Source organism: Ovis aries, chromosome X (assembly GCF_016772045.2).
Source record: "Ovis aries strain OAR_USU_Benz2616 breed Rambouillet chromosome X, ARS-UI_Ramb_v3.0, whole genome shotgun sequence".
Taxonomy (NCBI): Eukaryota; Metazoa; Chordata; class Mammalia; order Artiodactyla; family Bovidae; genus Ovis; species Ovis aries.
Genome location: NC_056080.1, coordinates 141830272 through 141853646, shown reverse-complemented (window position 1 = coordinate 141853646; position 23375 = coordinate 141830272). Strand labels below are relative to the sequence as shown.

The window sequence follows — 23375 nt, the reverse complement described above, 5'->3', positions numbered from 1 at the left end:
CATTCTTGCAAACGAGATGTTCTGCCCAGTGTAGGGAACTAGGTTTAAGGAAGATTGAGAAGTGCTTGCTAACGAGATGCTCAGCTAAAAATCCTGTTTGTTCCCGTGGGAAAAGAACATTGCATTGCACACAAGGATGTTTCTCTGATTCCTCATTAGGAACAGACCTTGGGACAAAACGGATTCTAAGTTGATAAAGAAGTTCCCCAAAACAAAGTCTTAGCTGCAGTAAATAAGCCAAGGTAAAGGTTATCTCGCCCTGCGCCTGCGCACTGTATAGTCTCTGAATCATAGTGCTTGGCAGCTTGCCCTGTAGAGGGTTGTACAAAGGATATAAAAATTAAGCAGCTGTAAGAAGCAGGTGTTAAAATATAAAGATTTAAACCACTCTGCAGTGTTGGTGTGTCATTCCGTCGCCGACATCTGGCGCCCAACGTGGGGCACGACGGAACCGAAAGGGTAAGCACCCCGGGGCAAAAGGCTAAAGGGGGGACTTTCGGGAAATAGAGAAAAAGAGAAAAAGAATAAAAATCCGAAAGGGTAAACACCCCGGAGCAAAAGGCTGATAGGGGGACTTTCGAGAAAAAGAGAAAAATAAAAATCCGAAAGGGTAAACACCCCGGAGCAAAAGGCTGATAGGGGGACTTTCGAGAAAAAGAGAAAAATAAAAATCCGAAAGGGAGAGCACCCCGGAGCAAAACGCTGAAAGGGGGACTTTCGAGAAAATAAGAAAAATAAGAGAAAAAGAACAGAAAAAAGAAAAAAGAAAAAGAAAAAACTATGGGGAATTCCCCGTCTTTAAAGTCACAATATATGGAGCTGGTTAAGGGGCTCCTGCATTCTATAGGAATTAAAACGTCTACTCGCCGCTTGAGTGAGTTGTTCTGTCTTATAGAGCAGCATTGTTATTGGTTTCAATATCAAACAGAAGTACAGCTAAATTTAAAGGAATGGAAAGTGGTGCAAAAAGAGTTAAGAAGGCAGCATCAAAAAGGAAATGTGATTCCTTTAAGGCTGTGGACTCTATGTAACATTATAACACAGGCTTTAAAATTAATGGCTGCTGATAGTGAGGCCGCCTCATGTTATTTTGAGGAGGGGGCTTCACCTCGGCCTCTGCCCAAACCTCCAGATGATAGTACAGATTCATCCACTGAGCCAGATAGAGATGTGAGTTCTGGGGAGGATTCGGATTCTGTAGAGGCAATGACTGCTGCCTTTTGAAAGGTTTTATTAAATAAAAAATGAACTTCCAAGGCTGTTAACCCTTCTGCACCACCTTACGCCTCCCTATTTCTAGTAGCTGCTGACAAGGCTGAGGTAGGGAGAGAGAGTTGGTGGTTTTGGAAGTATGGGAAAAAGTATATTTTGGGAAATGCTTATTAATGACTCTCGTCCTTTAATGTCACTGATTATTGAAGGTATACAGTTTGAAGGATTAGTGGATACAGGAGCAGATGTTTCGGTTATTTCTCTCCAGCAGTGGCCTAACGACTGGAAAAAAGAAAAAATTCCTTTTGTTTTAACAGGTTTAGGATCAATAGCAGATGTGTGGAGAAGCACTCAACCATTGTCATGCCAATTGTCTAATGGAAAGAAAGTATCTATTTCTTTTTACATTGTTAATATACCTATTAATATCTGGGGAAGAGATCTTTTATTTTCTTTAGGAACAACACTCACCATCTCGTCGGAAAACTTGTAGCCACTGCTCAGATTCCTCGAGCTCTCCCATTGAAATGGTTAACTAATGTCCCTAAATGGGTTGAGCAGTGGCCGCTTCCAAAAGTGAAGCTCGAGGCTTTAGAACAATTAGTAAAAGAACAGCTTCAGTCTGGCCATATTGAACCTTCTACGTCTCCTTGGAATTCTCCTGTTTTTGTCATTAAGAAAAAATCTGGTAAATGGAAAATGTTAACTGATTTAAGGGCAGTTAACAAATGTATAGAACCTATGGGAGCTTTGCAATTAGGTCTCCCTTCTCCTGCTTTGATTCCACAGGATTGGTCTTTGATGGTTTTAGATTTGAAGGATTGTTTTTTTAATATTCCTTTGCAAATAAAAGATAGAAATAAATTTGCTTTTACTATTCCAGTGTATAATCATGGGCAGCCCGTAAAACGTTATCAATGGACAGTGTTGCCTCAAGGAATGATTAATAGCCCTACACTTTGTCAGGAGTTTGTTAATCGTGCTCTTATTACTGTGAGACAACAATTTTCTAATTGTCTTCTCTATCATTATATGGATGATCTTCTATTGGCAGCTCCTAGTAAAGAGGAACGAGATACATTTTTTATTCATGTAAAGAAAGCTTTAAGTGATTTTAATCTTCAAATTGCTCCTGAAAAAATTCAAACTGAATTTCCTATTTCATATTTAGGTGCTATTTTGGAACGACAAAGAATAAAACCTCAAAAGGTCCAAATTAGACGAGATAATTTGAAAACTCTTAATGATTTTCAGAAGCTTTTGGGTGATATTAACTGGTTACGTCCCATGTTAGGGATTCCTACACATCAATTGCGTCATTTATTTTCTACTTTAGAGGGTGATACTGCTCTTACCAGTCCTCGATCTCTTACTTCTCAAACAAAAGAGGAATTACACTTTGTAGAGCAACGGTTAAATGAAGGGTTTCTTACTTATCTACAACAGGATCAACCTATATATTTCATAGTGTTCCATACTCCCTATTCTCCTACTGGAGTTATTGCTCAATCTGCAGGGTTGATTGAGTGGGTATTTTTACCCAATAATTATACAAAAAAGCTTACTACTTATACGGATAGAATTGCTTTCCTTATTTTGAAAGGTCGAGGCCGTATTACTCAGTTAATTGGAAGTGACCCTCAAACAATTATTACTCAACTTACTTTCACCCAAATTTCTAATTGCTTACAGTTTAACGAAAATTGGCAGATAGCTCTTGCATCTTACTCAGGGACTTTTTCTAATCAATATCCTCAATCTAAAATGATAGATTTCCTTCGACATACATCAATGGTTTGTAAATCTCCTATATCTAATATTCCAGTTGAAGGAAAAACTATTTTTACAGATGCCAATAAAAATACTGCTGGCTATTGGACTGATACTACTTCTAAAGTTGTTCCACATTCCTTTTCTTCTGTGCAGCCTGCTGAACTTTGGGCCATTTGTTTGGCATTACAGGATTTTTTTGATATTCCTATTAATATTGTTTCTGATTCTAAATATGCAGTCTTTTCATGTATTTATCTTCCTGAAGCCACTTTACCGGTAACTTTAAAAACTAATATTGATAAATTATTTTTTCAGGTTCAACAATTATTAATTAGGCGAACTAACCCTGTCTTTTTTACTCATATACGAGCTCATTCTTCTCTCCCCGGACCATTATCTCAAGGAAATGCAAATATTGATGCCTTACTTTATCCTTTACAGTCTGCAACACAAGAACATTGTTTACATCATACTAATTCTAAAGGGTTACAAAAAACTTATTCGTTAACACGAAAACAAGCTCAACGCATTGTTCATTCTTGTTCCATATGTGCACCGTTTATTTTGCCCTTTGCCCCTCCTGGAGTAAATCCCAGAGGACTACAATCTAACCAAATTTGGCAAATGGATGTTGTTTTTATTTCTTCATTCGGTAAACATAAATATGTTCATCATACTATAGATACTTATTCTCATTTTCAATGGGCTACAGCTTTAAGTTCAGAAAAGGCAGATTCTGTTATTACTCATTTATTATTTTGTTTTGCTATTATGGGCATACCTATAGAATTAAAAACTGATAATGCTCCCGCATATCAATCCTCTAAATTATCTCAATTTTTAGAACAATATCATATTAAGCACACTTTTGGTATTCCTTATAATAGTCAAGGACAAGCTATAATTAAAAGAGCTAATCGGACTCTTCGAGAATACATTGAAAAAATAAGAAAGGGGGAAAAATGTATGATATCACTAAGGGGCCATTTCAAGTTCATTTGCATATTAATAAATCTTACTCTGCTATAGTATGTGTAAAATTTCCTTATTCTTTACTGTATGGGCAATGGATTTGGAATGAAATTTTGGGAGTTATATCATGTTCTGATTGTAACTTGACTCAATGCATAAATCGTTCTTGGTGGGAAAATGTTGAAAACAAGATGGTCCATTCCAATAATTATTCTTTGGTCATTGTGAAAGCACGGACTGAACTTTGTTTGCCTGTTAATCTTACTCGACCTTGGTCGGACTCTTTTGCTGTCACTCATCTTGTGAATGCTGTACAAACTCTTCTCCATCGATCTCGAAGAATGCTTGGCATTGTCATCGCATCAATTCTCGCCGTGGCTTCAGTAACAGCAACAGCAACTGTAGCAGGTCTTGCTTTGCATCAAGGCATACAGACTGCTGACTTTGTCAGGGAATGGCATAAAGATGCTCATTTATTGTGGCAACAACAGCATGATTTGGACGCTCAATTGGCTACTGATGTATTGAATTTACAACACACAGTTTCCTGGTTAGGAGATCAAGTGACTGTGTTAGCTACAAAGAGTGTGTTAAAATGTGATTGGAACTCATCTCACCTATGTGTAACCCCTGTTCCCTTTAATATGAGTGAGGGTTGGGAAAAGGTGAAAAGGTCTTTAGTGGGACACCAGAATTTAACTGCTGAAATTATGGAATTGGAACAAACTATATTGTCAACTTTTAGTAAGACGCTGCCTGATATTCTTGGTTCTGATATATTGAAAAGTCTTCAAGAAGGATTAGACAACCTTAATCCTTTAGGGCATGTATCTACACTGTTAACAACATCCTTTGTGAATACTTTGTTAATTGTTGCTTTATGTTTTATTGCTTTTATAGTCTACCGGCGCTGGCGAAAAGGGAAACAATTGAAAGAAGAAGCTTTGCGTATTCAAGCGCTTATTCAGCATCTACAAGAAAAGAAAGGGGGAGATGTAGGGAACTAGGTTTAAGGAAGGTTGAGAAGTGCTTGCAAACGAGACTCTCAACCAGGGCTGGACATTCTTGCAAACGAGATGTTCTGCCCAGTGTAGGGAACTAGATTTAAGGAAGGTTGAGAAGTGCTTGCAAACGAGACTCTCAACCAGGGCTGGACATTCTTGCAAACGAGATGTTCTGCCCAGTGTAGGGAACTAGATTTAAGGAAGGTTGAGAAGTGCTTGCAAACGAGACTCTCAACCAGGGCTGGACATTCTTGCAAACGAGATGTTCTGCCCAGTGTAGGGAACTAGATTTAAGGAAGGTTGAGAAGTGCTTGCAAACGAGACTCTCAACCAGGGCTGGACATTCTTGCAAACGAGATGTTCTGCCCAGTGTAGGGAACTAGGTTTAAGGAAGATTGAGAAGTGCTTGCTAACGAGATGCTCAGCTAAAAATCCTGTTTGTTCCCGTGGGAAAAGAACATTGCATTGCACACAAGGATGTTTCTCTGATTCCTCATTAGGAACAGACCTTGGGACAAAACGGATTCTAAGTTGATAAAGAAGTTCCCCAAAACAAAGTCTTAGCTGCAGTAAATAAGCCAAGGTAAAGGTTATCTCGCCCTGCGCCTGCGCACTGTATAGTCTCTGAATCATAGTGCTTGGCAGCTTGCCCTGTAGAGGGTTGTACAAAGGATATAAAAATTAAGCAGCTGTAAGAAGCAGGTGTTAAAATATAAAGATTTAAACCACTCTGCAGTGTTGGTGTGTCATTCCGTCGCCGACACTTTTCACTTCCCTTCTTTTCACAGCTATTTGTCAGGCCTCCTCAGACAGCCGTTTTGCTTTTTTGCATTTCTTTTTCTTGATTCCTGTCTCCTGTACAATGTCAGGAACCTCCGTTCATAGTTCATCAGGCACTCTGTGTATCAGATCTAGTCCCTTAAATCTATTTCTCATTTCCACTGTATATTTATAATACATTTGATTTAGGTCATACCTGAATGGTCTAGTGGTTTTCTTCACTTTCTTCAACTTTCACTTCCTGAAAGTTACTTTTCAAGAATGTATGTTATTTTTATTTTATTTATACTTGCAGATTAGAATTTTAGTCACAGGCAGTAACTGTAGGAACAAGGCAAGAGGTTTAGGGGTTAAGTGAAGAGAGATATGTGGGGCATAAAGAGAGTGTAGTAGGATTTCGCTGGTGGTTCAGATGGTAAATAATCCACCTACAGTGCAGGAGACCTGAGTTTGAGCCCTGCGTTGGGAAGATCCCCTGGAGGAGGGCATGGCAACCCACTCCAGAATTCCTGCCTGAAGAATCTCACGGACAGAGGAGTCTGGTGGGCCACAGTTCATGGGATCTCAGAGAGCCAGACACAACTGAGCAACTAACCACAGCAGCACAGAGAATGCAGTAAGGACAAGAATTTGTGATGTGTTATTAAGGGGCCACGGAGAAGGCAATGGAACCCCACTCCAGTACTCTTGCCTGGAAAATCCCATGGATAGAAGAGCCTGGTAGGCTGCAGTCCGTGGCGTCTCTAAGAGTCAGACACGACTGATCGACTTCACTTTCACTTTTCACTTTCATGCACTGGAGAAGGAAATGAGAACCCACTCCAGTGTTCTTGCTTGGAGAATCCCAGGGATGGCAGAGCCTGGTGGGCTGCCGTCTATCAGGTCGCACAGAGTCGGACACGACTGAAGTGACTTAGCAGCAGCAGCATTAAGCGGCCAAGGTTAAGAAACCACAAGTAATAGAAAACATGAAGTACAAAGAGAAGACTGGGACAAAGGAAATATAGATTATATTTTTGGATATGTTTATTTTGAAATGACTAGAAGCAATCAGTTGGACACCTCCTGTATGTAGTTGGAAAACAATGTTGTTTTAAATCTCAAAAGTAGCATCTATCTATGCTGAAGGCAAATATTTGAAAGTCATTGGAGAGAGGCAATAATTGAAATTGTGAAATCTAGAAAGATTCTAGAGCGTTAACATACAGATTCATTCATGTATTCAACAAAAAATTTTGACTGTTGATTATGTACCACCCCAAAAATGATGAGAGATATAACACTCAGTTATGGAAAACACAATGATGCTGAGAGTATGAGTTAATTTAAAGTAGGATCTATATTTTGGACCATTGCCAGATTCTTTATGGCACTAGATCTGTATTTTTCAGGCTTTTATGGAAGTGTTTTTATAAGTATTGTAGTAATACTTATAATTGTGTATAATATGTACACACACATATATACATATATTCTGTAATACACTTTTGGTTGTTTGCTTCCCTGAACTTTGTTCTAACATAGGAATTTGATTATTTGGATATTCATCTCTCCCTAATCACCCATAGTTTATACTGTGACTTAAAGAATCTCAGTATTTCTCCTAGCTCTAAAGTTACAAGCAACACAGTCTGAGGACCCACAGACATGAGAAAATACTCTATCTATCATGCTCATAGATAGAGATGAAAGTGTGATCTTGGGCTAACAGAATATCATTTTACCTGACTCTTTACTGACTGAGCCACCAGGGAAGCCACTACCCTCCATTAGTTCCTCTTATTTTTCTTTTAACATCTAGAATCTGAGATCTATAATTTCTTCTGTTCATTTATTACAAATTCTGCTCGTAAGGGACTCACTGTTAGTCTTACAGGTAGAGTCTTAGTAAAGCAAGTGCATTCATGGTTTCATCTATTCTCACTAGCCTGTAGTTCTTCAGCCTTATAATCTGATTTCTGTGAAAAGCTGTCATCTGAAGGCAGTAGCTGAAGTGTACATTTTCCCTGGAAATTGATTGTCACATACTGTTCAGTGGTGGTGCCTCATGCCTGAAGTAGGAACGGCTATTTTTCATCTCATCTCTTTTGTGTACTTTGATACTAACTGCCCTTTGTTAGAAAAAGTATATATTCATATGATTACCTTGGGAATGGAGGAGGATGAACATACATTTTGTGTGAATGGATTATCTCTACCTTTTGGTTTGTTCAGAAGGGATTGATTATTTATAATCACCACTAATATAAAGCCAAATTTGAGAGCTCATTATTTTAAGTTGCTGATCACCAGGAAAGAAAAAGGACCATGTGAATAAACTGCAATTAAAAGTCTAAAGGCTACTACATTAGCTTAAAACATCTAAATAGATTTCTGGAAACACTGTCAGACTTTATTTTGGGGGGCTCAAATTCACTGCTGATGGTGTTTGCAGCCATGAATTTATAAGACGCTTACTCCTTGGAAGGAAAGTTATGGGCAACCTAGATAGCATATTCAAAAGCAGAGACATTACTTTGCCAACAAAGGTCCGTCTAGTCAAGGCTATGGTTTTTCCAGTAGTCAGGTATGGATGTGAGAGTTGGACTATAAAGAAAGCTGAGCACCAAAGAATTGATGCTTTTGAACTGTGGTGTTGGAGAAGACTCTTGAGAGTCCCTTGGACTGCAAGGAGATCCAACCAGTCCATCCTGGACGAGATCAGTCCTGGGATTTATTTGGAAGGAATGATGCTAAAGCTGAAACTAGCAGTACTTTGGCCACCTCATGCGAAGAGTTGACTCATTGGAAAAGACTCTGATGCTAGGAGGGATTGGGGGCAGGAGGAGAAGGGGACAGCAGAGACTGAGATCTCTGGATGGCATCACTGACTCGATGGACGTGAGTTTGAGTCAACTCTTGGAGTTGGTGATGGACAGGGAGGTCTAGCGTGCTGCTGTTCATGGGGTTGCAAAGAGTTGGACATGACTGAGCGACTGAACTGAACTGAACTGAACTGAATTGTTTCTTATCACATTATCCTCAGAAGCTAATTCAATTTTTTTTAGTCTTTTCAAACCCTTAGCCCCATCCAATGCAACTTAACAGTTTGCCACATATTATCTCAGTTGCTATCTTGTTTAGGAGATTAAGATAATTTAACTTAGGTTTTCTCCTCTACATTTCAGAATATCATTGAATTTTTCCTTTAACTGTCTTTTCTTGTTTTTATCTTTGAAGAAAAGATATATTATATTAGCTTTCAATTTCTGCAGTTTGAATCTTTATTATTATTCTATTTGATCTTCCTATATGTTTATGCACGATCAGGACCTTGTTAGTTTAAAAAACAAATAAATTTAAACATCTTAAGCCCTACTTTTACTTCAGACTCTACTTTTGTTGTCTATATTATTGAAAATATCATTCATTCCATCTGTTCAGTTCAGTTTAGTTACTCAGTAGTGTCCAACTCTTTGTGACTCCATGGATTGTAGTATGCCAGGCTTCCCTGTCCATTAGCAACTCCCAGAGCTTGCTCAAACTCATGTTCATTGAGTTGAACATGCCATCCAACCGTCTCAACCTCTGTCGTCTTCTTCTCCTGCCTTCAATCTTTCCAAGCATAAAGTTCTTTTCTAATGAGTCAGTTCTTCACATCAGGTGGCCAAAAGTGTTGGAGCTTCAGCTTCAGCATCAATTCTTCCAATGAATATTCAGGACCGATTTTGTTTAGGATTTACTGGTTTGATATCTTTACAGTCCAAGGGACTCTCAAGAGTCTTCTCCACACCACATTTCAAAAACATCAATTCATTGTCATTCAGCCTTCTTTATCAACTAACTCTCACATCCATATATGACTGCTGGAAAAAACATAGCTTTGACTAGATGGGAAAGTAATATCTCTGCTTTGGAACATGCTGTCTAGATTGGACATAGCTTTTCTTCCAAGGAGTAAGCATCTTAATTTCACGGCTGCAGTCACCATCTGCAGTGATTTTGGAGCTCACGAAAATAAATCTGTCACTGTTTCCCTTGTTTCCCCATCTATTTGCCATAAAGTGGTGGGAGTGGATGCCATGATCTTTGCTTTTTGAATGCAGAGCATTAAGCCAGCATTTTCACTTTCCACTTTCACTTTCATCAAGAGACTCTTTAGTTCCTCTTTAGTTTCTGCCATAAGAGCGGTGTCATCTGTCTATCTGAGGTTATTGATATTTCTCCCTGCAATCTTAATTTCAGCTTTTGCTTCATGCAGCCTGTTATTTCAGTTGATATAATCTGCATAGAATTTAAATAAGCAATCACAATATACAGTCTTGATATATTCCTTTCCCAATTTGGGAATCAGTCCGCTGTTCCACTTTTGGTTCTAACCATTGCTTCTTGACCTGCATACAAGTTTTGCAGGAGGCAGGTAGGGTGGTCGGCTATTCCCATGTTTTTAAGAATTTTCCACAGTTTGTTGTGATCCACACAGTCAAAGGCTTTGGCATAGTCAGTGAAGCAGAAGTAGATGTTTTTTCTGGAACTCTCTTGCTTATTCAATGATGCAACGGATGTTGGCAATTTGATCTCTGGTTCCTGTACCTTTCCTAATATCTGCTTGAACATCTGGAAGTCGACAGTTCAGGTATTGTTGAAGCCTGGCTTGGAAAATTTTGAGCATTACTTTGCTAGCATGTGAGATGAGTGCATTTGTGCAGCAGTTTGAACATTTTTTGGCATTGCCTTTCTTTGGGATTGGAAATAAAACTGAATTTTTCCAGTCCTGTGGCCACTGTTGAGATTTCCAAATTTTTGGTATATTGATTATAGCACTTTCAGAGCATCAACTTTTACAATTCGAAATAACTTAGCTGGATTTCTCTCATCTCCACTCAGTTCAGTTTAGTTCAGTTCAGTCAATCAGTCATGTCCGACTTCTTGTGACCCCATGAATTGCAGCACGTCAGGCCCCCCTGTCCATCACCAACTCCAAGAGTTCACTCAAACTCATGACCATTGAGTCAGGGATGCCATCCAGCCATCTCATCCTCTGTCGTCCCCTTCTCCTCCTGCCCCCAATTCCTCCTAGCATCAGAATCTTTTCCAATGAGTCAGCTTTTCACATGAGGTGGCCGAAAGACAGGAGTTTCAGCTTTAGCATCATTCCTTCCAAAGAAATCCCAGGGCTGATCTCCCTCGGAATGGACTGGTTGGATCTCCTTGCAGTCCAAGGGACTCTCAAGAGTCTTCTCCAACACCACAATTCAAAAGCATCAATTCTTCAGCGCTCAGCTTTCTTCGCAGTCCAGCTCTCACATCCATACATGACCACAGGAAAAACCATAGCCTTGACTAGGAGGACCTTTGTTGGCAAAGTAATGTCTCTGCTTTTCAATATGCTATGTAAGTTGGTCATAACTTTTCTTCCAAGGAGTAAGCGTCTTTTAATTTCATGGCTGCAGTCACCATCTGCAGTGATTTTGGAGCCCCCCAAAATAAAGTCTGACACTGTTTCCACTGTATCTCCATCTATTTGCCATGAAGTGATGGGACCAGATGCCATGATATTAGTTTTCTGAATGTTGAGCTTTAAGCCAACTTTTTTGCTGTCCACTTTCACTTTCATCAAGAGGCTTTTTAAGTTCTTCACTTTCTGCCATAAGGGTGGTGTCATCGGCATATCTGAGGTTATTGACATTTCTCCCAGCAATCTTGATTTCAGCTTGTGCTTCTTTTCATCCCAGCGTTTCTCATGATGTACTCTGCATATAAGTTAAATAACCAGGGTGAAAATATACAGCCTTGACATACGCCTTTTTCTATTTGGAAGCAGACTGTTATTCCATGTCCAGTTCTAACTGTTGCTTCCTGACCTGCATATAGGTTTCTCAAAAGGCAGGTCAGGTGGTCTGGTATTCCCATCTCTTTCAGAGTTTTCCACAGTTGATTGTGATCCACACAGTCAAAGGCTTTGGCATAGTCAATAAAGCAGAAATAGATGTGTCTCTGGAACTCTCTTGCTTTTTCCATGATCCAGCAGATGTTGGCAATTTGATCTCTGGTTCCTCTGCCTTTTCTAAAACCAGCTTGAACATCTGGGAGTTCACAGTTCACGTATTGGTCAAGTCTGGCTTGGAGAATTTTGAGTATTATTTTACTAGCATGTGAGATGAGTGCAATTGTGTCATAGTTGAGCATTCTTTTGCATTGCCTTTCTTTGGGATTGGAATGAAAACTGACCTTTTCCAGTCCTGTGGCCACTGCTGAGTTTTCCAAAGTTGCTGGCATATTGAGTGCAGCACTTTCACAGCATCATCTTTCAGGATTTGAAATTGCTCAACTGGAATTCCATCACTTCTACTAGCTTTGTTCGTAGTGAGGCTTTCTAAGGCCCACTTAACTTCACATTCCAGGATGTCTGGCTCTAGGTGAGTGATCACACCATCGTGGTTATCTTGGTTGTGAAGCTCTATTTTGTATAGTTCTTCTGTGTATTTTTGCCGCCTCTTCTTAATATCTTCTGCTTCTGTTAGGTCCATCCCATTTCTGTCCTTTATCAAGCCCATCTTTGCATGAAATATTCCCTTGGTATCTCTAATTTTCTTGAAGAGATCTCTAGTCTTTCCCATTTTGTTCTTTTTCTCTATTTCTTTGCATTGATTGCTGAAGAAGGCTTTCTTATCTCTTCTTGCTATTCTTTGGAACTCTGCATTCAGATGCTTATATCTTTCCTTTTCTCCTTTGCTTTTCGCCTCTCCTCTTTTCACAGCTATTTGTAAGGCCTCCCCAGACAGCCATTTTGCTTTTTTGCATTTCTTTTTCTTGTGGTTGGTCTTGATCCCTGTCTGCAGTACAATGTCACAAACCTCATTCCACAGTTCATCAGTCACTCTATCTATCAGATCTAGGCCCTTAAATCTATTTCTGATATCCACTGTTTAATCATAAGGGATTTGATTGAGGTCATACCTTAATGTTCTAGTGGTTTTCCGTATTTTCTTCAATTTAAGTCTGAATTTGGCAATAAGGAGTTAATCAGCTCCTGGTCTTGTTTTGGTTGACTGTATAGAGCCTCTCCATCTTTGGCTGCAAAGAATATAATCAATATGTTTTCGGTGTTGACCATCTGATGATGTCCATGTGTAGAGTCTTCTCTTGTGCTGTTGGAAGAAGGTGTTTGCTATGACCAGTGCATTTTCTTGGCAAAACTCTATTATTCTTTGCCCTGCTTCATTCCGCATTCCAAGGCCAAATTTGCCTGTTACTCCAGGTGTTTCTTGATTTCCTACTTTTGCATTCCAGTCCCCTATAATGAAAAGGACATCTTTTTTGGGTGTTAGTTCTAAAAGGTCTTGTAGGTCTTCATAGAACCATTCAACTTCAGCTTCTTCAACATTACTGGTTGGGTCATAGACTTGGATAACTGTGATATTGAATGGTTTGCCTTGGAAATGAACAGAGATCATTCTGTCCTTTTGAGATTCCATCCAAGTACTGCATTTCGGACTCTTTTGTTTACCATGATGGCTACTCCATTTCTTCTAAGGGATTCTTGCCCACAGTAGTAGGTGTAATGGTCATCTGAGTTAAATTCACCCATTCCAGTCCGTTTTAATTCGCTGATTCCTAGAATGTCGACGTTCACTCTTGCCATCTCCTGTTTGATGACTGCCAATTTACCTTAATTCACGGACCTGACATTCCAGGTTCCTATGCAATATTTCTCTTTACAGCATTGGACCTTGCTTCTATCACCAGTCACATTCACAACTGGGTATTGTTTTTGCTTTGGCTCCATCCCTTCATTCTTTCTGAAGTTATTTCTCCACTGATCTCCAGTAGCATGTTGGGCACCTACTGACCTGGGAAGTTCCTCTTTCAGTATCCTATCATTTTGCCTTTTCATACTGTTCTAGGGGTTCTCAATGCAGGAATACTGAAGTGGTTTGCCATTCCCTTCTCCAGTGACCACATTCTGTCAGACCTCTCCACCATGACCCGCCTGTCTTGGGTGGCCCCGTGGGCATGGCTTGGTTTCACTGAGTTAGACCAGGCTGTGGTCCTAGTGTGATTAGATCGGCTAGTTTTCTGTGAGTATGGTTTCAGTGTGTCTGCGCTCTGATGCCCTGATCTCCACTAGCTTTGTTCATAGTGATGCTTCCTAAGGCCCACTTGACTTCACAATCTAGGATCTGGATCTTGGTAACTGATCACACTTTCGTGGTTATCTGGGTCATTAAGTTCTTTTTTGTATTCATTAAGATCTTATGTATTCATTCCATAACTGCTACCAGAAGACATCAACTTTTTGACTTCTTGAATGTAATTATTTTCACAATTTCATCATTTTATTTTCTTTAAGGGAACCAGTGATTACCAATATCACTGATTTTTCTCAGTTCATAACTTCTTGAAAAACTCTGGTTTGTTTTTTGTTGTTGTTGTTACCTTTTTATATTATCCCATTTTATATGACTCTCTGCTCTGTTGTAACATTTTTAAAATAGTGGTAAAACACAAATAACATGAAATTCACCTCCTTAAACAGTTCATGAGTTGTTTTCTCATTGATTTTATCTTTTGATGCACAGAAGTTTTACATTTTGATGTAACCTAGTTTATTTATCCTTTTGTAGACTGTACTTTTGCTGCCATATCCAATAAATTGTTTGCCAAATCCAAAGCCATGAAGTTTTTCCTTCATGTTTCCCTCTAAGTATTTAATAGTTTTGCTCCTTATGTTTACATAGTTGATCCTTTCTGAGTTAATTTTTGTATAGGATACCATTATTTTGCATATGGATAACAATATTTTACAGTCAACATTTGTTGAAAAGACCATTCATTCCTCATTTAATGGTCTTGGCACCCTTCTTAAAAATCATTTGGACATACAAGTGAAGGTTTATTTATGGATTTATTTATTTTATAATTTTATTCCTTTGGTCTTCATGTCTATCTTTCTGCCAGTAACACAGTTTTTATTACTGAAGCTTTGGAATATGTTTTGAAATCAAGAAGCATGAGACTTCCTTGTTCTTTTTCAAAACTGTTTTGACAATTAGGAGTTTCTTGAGATTCTATATGAATTTTAGGATGAATTTCTTTTGGGAAAAACAGGATTTTGTTGGGCATTTCATCAAATCTATAGAATAAGTATTTTTGACACCTAAATAATAATGTCTGCCAATCCATGAATACATGATGTCTTTTAATTTCTTTGTGCAATTTCATTCAGTAAAATTATGTAGTTTTCAGTGCATAAGTCTTTCACTTCCTTGATTAAGTTTACACAGAATAATTTATATTTTTTGATGCTCTTGGGAATAGAATTATTTTCTTAATTTCCCTTTTAGATTGTTCATCATTACTGTATAGAATTAACTCATTTTTGAGTGTTGAATTTATTAGTTTTAACATTTTGTGTATATGTAGAATCCTTATGGTTTTTCTTAACATAAATTCATGTAGACTTACCGAGATAATCTTTCCCAATTTGGATGCCTTTTACTTCTGTTTTACTTAATTGGTCTATTCAGTAATATATGAATAGAAGTGGTAGAAACGGGTTTCCTTGTCTTGTTCCTGATCTTAAAGGTAAAGGTTATAGATATACACCATTGAGTATGATGTCAGCTGTTGGATTTTCATATACAGGTCTATATAATGTTGAAATTATTGCATTCAATTTTTAGTTTGTTGAGCAATTTTATCATGCATGGGTGCTGAATTTTGTCGAAAAGCTTTCTCTGAAGCAACTTATATTTGTTTTCCCTTCATTTTTCTAATGTGGTATATTGCATTGATTGATTTTTTGTATGCTAAACCATCCTTGCATTTCAGGGATAATTTCTGCTCATTCTTGGTGTGTAATCCACTTAAAGTGCTACTGAATTCTGTTTGCTACTATTATTTTAGGATTTCTTTATTAATGTTTACCAGGGATATTGTTTTGTGATTTTCTTTTCTTGTGATGTCTTCTGTCAGGCTTTGACATCAGGATGATAGTTACCTCAGAGAAAGAGTTGGCAAGAATTACCTCCTTTTCAAATTTTTAGAAGAGATTTAGAAAAATTAGTATTTTTCTTTTTTTGGTATAATTCTTTTAATTTTTTTTTTCTTTTAAACTCACTAGTGGAGCCATTTGGTCCTGGGCTTTTCTTTGTTAGGAGATTTTTGACTACTGATTCAATCTGTGCTTGTTTTCTATTTCTTCAAGATTGGCCTCAATAGGTTGACTGTTTCTGAAAATTTGTACATTTCATCTAGGTTATCTAAATTGTGGGCTTCACAGGTGGTGCAGTGGTAAAGATGCCTGCTAATGCAGGAGATGCAAGAGACATGGGTTTGATTTCTGGGTCAGGAAGATCCCCTGGAGTAGGAAATAACAACTATCTCCAGTATTCTTGCCTGGAAAATCCTATGGATAGAGGAACCTGGTAAGCTATAGTCTACTGGGTAGCAAAGAGTTGGGGATGACCGAGCACGTTCATATATATATATAGTTAGCATACATTTGTTCATAGTATAATCCTTATTTCTGTAAAATTGGTTTTAATATCCTTTTTTTTTCATTTATTTTAGTTACTTGAGTATTCTTTTTTCCTTAGTAAATCTAGCTAAAATTTTTTGCCAATTCTTTGGTCTTTTTGAAGAACATGGCTAGCACTACTGCTTTTAGTGGCCTCTAATTTGACATCCAAACTATTATATCATTCTCATCAGCACTCTGAGTCAAGAGAGATTAAATCTAATTATCTGGGTAGTAATCCCTTTCCCAAAGCCAGAATGTTAGGAACAGTTTTGACACTTTCTCTTCATTCTGAGGGAACAACTGGGAGTTGGGCTGCTCCCTCTATACTGCATACCACTGGGGGAGTGAATAGGGCAAAAATAAGGGAGAATGTCATGAAATTTCTCACTGTTTTGAGTGTGGACTTTTCTTGGTTGGGCTTTTAGTTGTTAGATGCCTGTTCTTTTTTTAAAATATAAATTTATTTATTTTAATTGGAGGCTAATTACTTTACAATATTGTATTGGTTTTGCCATACATCAGCATGAGTCTGCCACAGGTATACACGTGTTCCCCATCCTGAACCCCCCTCCCACCTCCCTCCCTGTACCATCCCTCTGGGTCATCCCAGTGCACCAGCCCCAAGCATAGTGTATCCTGCATCTTGCCCGAGCTCCAACAAAGCTACTTTCCTAAGTGTGTTGTGTGTGTGTGTCTTGATATCTCATTGGGGAAATGTGAACCTGAAACATCCTAGTCACATCTTATTATCTAATTGACATCTGAAATCATTAGCCTACATCTCATTCTTCGATTTTTTTTTGTTTGTTTATTTCTCTGGCTATTCCTTTTTTTGTCCTTGATTCTCTTGTCTCCCATTCTATCCCATTTTCAAAACTCTTAGTAAAAAATACTCTGTCAAATATAGTACCCAATATATATTAGATGTTTTTAAAATGCTCTTTCCTCTTATATACTTTCTGAATTGGACTGACCTCTTAAAGTGTAAATGACTTCTCTTGAGGTACAAAACATAATTTCCAGTTGCTTTGTTTGACACCTCAACTTGTATGTTCATTACAGAACTGACTTAAATAAGAAAAGAGGATGCTACTTTTGACATTCAATATTTAAGGTACAAACTGGGAGATATAGTACATAAAACATTACATTTCTCAACATGCCACTTAAGGCTAAGTATTATGGTCTTTTACAAATATTGGCCCTTAATTTTGTTAACTTATTTTTAATTCAACAAGTATTTCTTGACTTCTACCTATTAAGTTTTGGATGTTGTTCGAGGCACCAAGCATATTACAGTGAATAAGATAGATAAAAGCTTCTGTCCCTATGGAGATAGACAAGAAAGATAATTTTAAAATGTGTAGCATGTCAGAAGCTTTTTATGTGCTTTGAAATACCTAGAGAAGAGGAAATGGTAACAGTAACACCACTTGCATGCATGCTAAGTTGCTTCAGTCATGTCCAATTCTTTGTGATCCATGGACTGTACCCATGTTTATGGATAAGGTAAATATATTTGCAATATTACCAATATATTTTATTATAAACTAATGAAGGAAAAATTCCTTAGTGGATTTTAAAAAGCATCAAGCTTTTGTTTTTCCTTTTTAACTTGCATGCTTTGCAAGCATGGTCAAATATTTTCCTTCTGTTTCTGGCTCTTAAGTGTAAAGCTTGAGGTACTTTTGGGTACATAAGGAAGGCAATCAATTGGATTTGGGTCATAATACAAACAAAGGCCCTATACATGAACTTATTACAATTACAGTATGAGACATTGATGAGATTTGATTATCTTTATAATGCAAGAAATAATACTATGTATCTTATTTACAAAGCACATGACTTAGTATGCTTCCTATAAACTGATAACTAGCTGTGTATATAAATCCTCTCTCTTAAGCTCAAATGCAATCAATGTAGGCTTAATGATTAAGAAAGTAAGGCCAGAACCCATGTAGGACAATGAGGAATTAATGATTATCAATATCAGAATTTCCGTTCAGAAGGCTATGACAAAAATATACTGATAGTATGTAGAAAATTAAAAGATTCTTGGAAGAGGCATGGCCTATTTTTCAGGATAAGCAATTATTGCTTATTTAATTCATAAAAGACAATAATCCAAGTTTTGATTTTGCATTGTTTTGAAAAATGTATTTTAAAATGAAATAAACTATAATACAGTAAGTGAATTCAGTAAGAGAATGTCACAAAGATGGTGACATAAGTTGTTTTTTACTTTAATTCCTCTTACAAGAATATTAATTAATAACTTTTCAAGAAGAGGGCATTGCTGAGAGGATCCTAGAACACAAGGGTGGGGCTTAAACACCTTCCTGTACAACAGACTGCATTGGAAGAGTAAGAGAAGCAGCTATATGTTGATCACATTGTCCCTCACACAGGCCAGTAGAGCACCATGCAGAGAAGTCTCCCTTGAACCTTTTTTTCCTCCAGTGAGGGTGGGGGGGGGGGAACAGTGACCAACCAAGCCCTTTCAGCACTTTTCACAAACCCCTACTCTTATCTTACATCATGGGTTTGCAGGGGAATCTGAAGGCCCCAATCACTGGGAATCTATGGTGGTGGGCTAGAATCAGGGGTGAGGGTGGGGTGGTAGCAATAACCAGTACAAGGATCTTGGCAGATGGAGTTCATACCTGCATTACTAGGTAGTAATTCCAACCAGAGGCTTTGCTCAAATACAGAAATAAGAAAGAGTGCATCCTGACCAGGGAACTCAGAAGGCTGTGAAGATCTGCCTGATTCACATCATCAAATGAGGAGTTTTGCTGGCCCTAGAGCCCAGTTTGTCCACACTCAGGCAAGGAACTGAATCGGAGATACACTCACTGTGGAGAGTGTTTTTCAGCCCGATCTGAGAAGAAAGACTGGCAATAACTCCTGGAAGCAGTGTGGTTCAGTGGCATGCAGTTGCAGTTCAGGCAAGCAGAACTGATTGCCCCCAGAGCAAGGTCAGTATCAGGTGTGGAGAATTTCAATGATATTCACAGGCAAGGCTGGGAGTAGTTGTGAGTTTTCTTAACTGGAGAGACTACTGAGAAATCAAAAGTAGCCTAGAGTGGCCCCATACCCTCCAACTCAAGCAAGGGAGCTGAGGCATAGGTCCACCCACTCTACAGGTTGTCTTATAGCCTCATTTGATCAGAAGGACTGAGGATAATTCCTAGAAGTTGTAACAGTTGACATGTACAGGTAAAGCTGATAGTTTGCAGAACACCTGCCCTAGATATAACCAGTCCAGACATGCCCAGAAGCCCAAACTGAGCTGACTGGTGAAGAATTGTCTCTACCAAAGCAAAACTGTAAGCCTGAAAGAACACAATTACTCAAATGCACAGATACTCATATAAGGAATCAAGAATAACAAAAAATAGAATACCACCAAAGGAAACTAATAAACCTCCAATAACTGACCCAATGGAAATGAAAATGAACTATCAGGCAAAGAATTCAGAATAAACCTCTAAAGGATGTTTAGTGAGCTACAAGAAAATACAGGCAGACAACCAAATAAACTTACGAAAACAATGCATGAAGAAAATGAGAGAGTTCAACAAGGAAATAGAATACATACAAAAATGAAATTCTAATACTAAAAAATACAATAACTAAAATGAAGAATTCAATAGAGTTTCAAAGGTAGGCTTGACCATGCAGAAGAAAGAATCAACAACCTGGAGACAGGACATTAGAAATTACCTGACAGAGGGGCCAAAAGCAAAAAGAATGAAAACGAGTGAAGCCTATGGGAATTATGGGACACAGTGAACAGAAAAGAATTATAAATGAAAAAGGAGACATTATAACTGAAACTACAGAATAAAAAATGATTATAAGAGATTACAATAATCAACTCTATGCCAACAAACTGTACAACCTCAAAGGAAAGTAAAATTTCTTAGAAACAGTTTACAAAGGCTGAATTAGGAAGAAATAGAAAATCTAAAATGGTAAAGATAATGAATAAATAATCAAATATACCAGTGAAGAAAAACTCAGGGGCAGATTACTTCATTGGTGAATTTTATCAAACACTTAAAAAAGTTAACACCGATCCCCCTCAAACTCTTCTAAAAATTGAAGAGGAGGGAACACTCTCAAAGTCATTTTAGAGGCAAGCATTATCCTAATATCAAAGCCAGAAAAGGACACTATTAGAAAAGAAAACTATAGACTAATATCCCTGAGCAATATAGATGCAGAAGTCTCAATAAAATACTAACAAAACAATTCTTCAGCGTATTAAATTGAGAATTCACTATGATCATGTGTGATGTATCTCTGGGATTCAAAGATGATTCAACATATATAAATCAATCAAGATTATATATCACATTGCTAGAATAAAAGAATCATATGATATCTCAACATATGTATAAAAAGCATATGGCATAATTCAAATCTATTCATGAATAAGAAAACTCACCAAATAAATCATAGAAGAAGCATATCTCAACATAATAATGGCTAAATGTGACAAACTGACCACTAACATCATACTTAATAGTGGAAGGTTGAAAGCTATTCATCTAGGATCAGGAGCAAGACAAGCGTACACATTCTCTACCCCCATTCAACAAAGTACTAGGAGTCCTAGCTAGACCAATCAGGCAAGAACAAGAAATAAAAGATATCTGAATTGCAAAGGAACAGGTAAAGTCATCTCTTTTGCAGATGACATGATTTTGTATTTGCAAACTGCAGATGGTGATTGCAGCCATGAAATTAAAAGATGCTTACTCCTTGGAAGAAAAGTTATGACCAACCTAGATAGTATATTCAAAAGCAGAGACATTACTTTGCCGACTAAAGTCCATCTAGTCAAGGCTATGGTTTTTCCTGTGGTCATGTATGGATGTGAGAGTTGGACTGTGAAGAAAGCTGAGTGCCGAATAATTGATGCTTTTGCACTGTGGTGTTGGAGAAGACTCTTGAGAGTCCCTTGGACTGCAAGAAGATCCAACCAGTCCCTTCTGAAGGAGATCAGCCCTGGGATTTCTTTGGAAGGAATGATGCTGAGGCTGAAACTCCAGTACTTTGGCCACCTCATGGAAAGAGTTGATTCATTGGAAAAGACTCTGATGCTGGGAGGGATTGGGAGCAGGAGGAGGAGGGGATGACAAAGGATGAGATGGCTGGATGGCATCACGGACTCGATGGATGTGAGTCTGAGTAATCTCTTGGAGTTGGTGATGGACAGGGAGGCCTGGCATGCTGCAATTCATGGGGTCACAAAGAGTAGGACAGGACTGGGTAACTGAACTGAACTGAAAGATTTAGTTAAAAAAAATAGATCTAATCAATTAATTCAGTAAAATTGCAAGATAGAAATTTAATGTACAGAAGTCAGTAGCTTTTTGATACATGAATGACGAATTTTCTGAAAGAGAAATAAATCCATTGCATTTACAAAAACACCAAAATAACAAAATACTCAGGCATAAATTTAACTTAGGTGGTGAAAGTTCTCTACTCTGAAAACTAGAAGACATTGATGAAATAACTGGGAAAATACACAAATAACAGAAAGGTATCCTTTGTTCATAGATGGGAAGAATTAATGTTGTTAAAATGTCAGTACTACCAAAAGCCATCTGTAGATTCAATGCAATTCCTAGATTCTAATGGCATTCTGTTGTTGTTCACTCACAAAGTCTTGTCAAATTCTGCAACCCCATGAACTGCAGCATACCCAGCTCCTCTGTCTTCCACTATCTCCTGGAGTTTGCTCAAATTCACATCCATTGATTCAGTGATGCTATCTAACCATTTCATCCTCTGCCCCCACCCATCTAACCATTTCATCCTCTGCCCCCACCCCCCATTTTTAGAGAAGTAGAAATGACATCTCTAAAATCTATATTGAACCACAAAAGACTCAAAATAGCCAAAGAAATCTTAAGAACAAAGCAGTAATTTCTGATTTTAAGGTATACTGTAAAGTTGTATTTATGAAAACACTATGATACTGGCATGAAAACAGAGAAATAGACCATTTACAATTCAGAAATAAACTCAAACATATACCAGTAGTATTTGTTAAGGGAGCTAAAAATACTCAGAGGATAAAAGATAGTCCTTTTGATGAATGGTGCTGGGATAATTGACAATTGACATGCAAAAGACTGAAATTGGATCCATATCATATCATAGGCCACTCACAAAAATTAACTAGAAATGGATTAGAGGCTTAAATGTAAGACCTGAAACTATTAAACTGTTAGAAGAATAAAGCTCTTTATCATGAATCTTGGTAATGATTTTTTTTATATGACACCTAAAACATAAGCAACAAATGCAAAAATAAATGAGGTTATGTCAAACTAAAAAGTTTCTGCATGGCAAAAGAAACCATAAACAAATTGATAAAGACGATCTATGGAAAGGAAAAAAAAACATTTGCAAACAATATCTCTAATAAAAAGCTAACATTCACAATATATAAAGAGCTCATACAACTCATTAGCAAAGAAACAAATAATGTAATTAAAAAATGAGCAAAGGATCTGAATAGGCATTTCCCCAAAGAAAATATACAAAAGATCACATGAAAAATGTTCAATGAAAAAAAAAAGGTCATAAAAAATGCTCAATACCACTAGACACTACTGCTGCTGCTGCTAAGTCTCTTCAGTCGTGTCCGACTCTGTGTATGGACGGCAGCCCACCAGGCTCCCCCGACCCTGGGATTCTCCAGGCAATAACACTGGAGTGGGTTGCCATTTCCTTCTCCAATGCATGAAAGTGAAAAGTAAAAGTGAAGTCGCTCAGTCGTGTCTGACTGTTAGCGACCCCATGGACTGAAGTCTACTAGGCTCCTCCATCCATGGGATTTTCCAGGCAAGAGTACTGGAGTGGGGTTCAGAGATCATAGCTATGTGCAAAATTAAGAAAGCACTTCAACTACTGGAGTGGGTTGCCATTGCCTTCTCCAACCACTAGCCACTAGGGAAATGAAAATCAAAACCACAATGAGATATCACCTCATACTCGTTACAATGGTTATCATCAAAAACACATGAGATGAAAAATGTTGAGGAGGAAGAAAAGGGAACCTTTGTGCACTGTTGGTGAGGTTTTTAAATTAGTACAGAGAATAT

The 23375-nt window shown here is 37.9% G+C and overlaps 2 protein-coding genes across 2 annotated transcripts in view; both read left to right on the top strand.

Annotated features, from left to right (window-relative positions):
• Positions 1-23375, top strand: part of PCDH11X (protocadherin 11 X-linked) — a 925502-nt gene that overhangs the window by 607807 nt on the left and 294320 nt on the right. The window lies entirely within an intron of this gene.
• LOC132658766 (endogenous retrovirus group K member 7 Env polyprotein-like) lies at positions 436-5078 on the top strand. Its single transcript, XM_060407579.1, has 2 exons — positions 436-610; positions 680-5078. Exon 2 carries the CDS (start codon positions 3948-3950, stop codon positions 4962-4964), a length of 1017 nt encoding a protein of 338 aa, XP_060263562.1. The 5' UTR covers positions 436-610; positions 680-3947; the 3' UTR covers positions 4965-5078.